General features: G+C 40.7%; 1 protein-coding gene across 1 annotated transcript in view; it reads right to left on the reverse strand.

Moving 5' to 3' along the window:
* LOC104627680 (histone-lysine N-methyltransferase 2A-like) overlaps window positions 1-691 on the reverse strand; it is a 33453-nt gene that overhangs the window by 2943 nt on the left and 29819 nt on the right. The window contains 1 exon segment of the mRNA XM_010296011.1: window positions 598-691. This exon segment is cut by the window's right edge and continues 24 nt beyond it. Coding sequence (XP_010294313.1) covers window positions 598-691 — 94 coding nt within the window.

A 691-nucleotide genomic window follows, 5' to 3' on the forward strand; every position in this document is an offset into this window, starting at 1 on the left:
CAGTTGCCTTCCTATGCCTCTTATCAGGTTTCCAGTGAAACAACGTACCATCGGTAGACTTCTAGGTACGTGTACAGTATGCGGTTGCCCAACAGAAAGCTCATATGTAAATAAGCTCATCGGAGAACACGAAGTTTGCATCCTTTCATGGGCCATAAATTAAGATGCTCGCATCCAGTCGCTTCCGTCCTTTCCAAAAATCACTTTGGCATAAAGGGAAGTAAGTGCCTTCAGCAGTCGGTCTGGAGGAGAAGTCTAGATACCCTACTGTCTGATCCATATGGACTATTTCTTGACAAAATATGGTTCAACACCATTGGTCAATTGATAAAACAAAACGGGACAATGATTAAAAAAACCAAAAAAACCCCACAAAAACAACCACCAAACTTTTTCAATATAATCCAGACATTGCTAGGAACGAGGATTGTTCTGGGGCTGCGAGTCAAGAGGTTTGGTGGTTGGTTTTTTTCGTTCGGGTTTGGTTTTTTTTTAGATCTATTTAAAAAAGCAAGTAACAGATCCTCGGAAGTCATAATTTTACTTCTAGCAAGGACAGCTAAAACCAGAACAACCAAAACCGCACAGTTCTCTCACCTTCAATACTTTCTGCGCAGATTTGAAAACCATCGTCACTAGAGATCTCAAAAACCAAACCTTTCTTTGGTTTCTTCTCACCAAGACACTCTTT

Source organism: Phaethon lepturus, unplaced genomic scaffold (assembly GCF_000687285.1).
Source record: "Phaethon lepturus isolate BGI_N335 unplaced genomic scaffold, ASM68728v1 scaffold40241, whole genome shotgun sequence".
NCBI classification, from domain to species: domain Eukaryota; kingdom Metazoa; phylum Chordata; class Aves; order Phaethontiformes; family Phaethontidae; genus Phaethon; species Phaethon lepturus.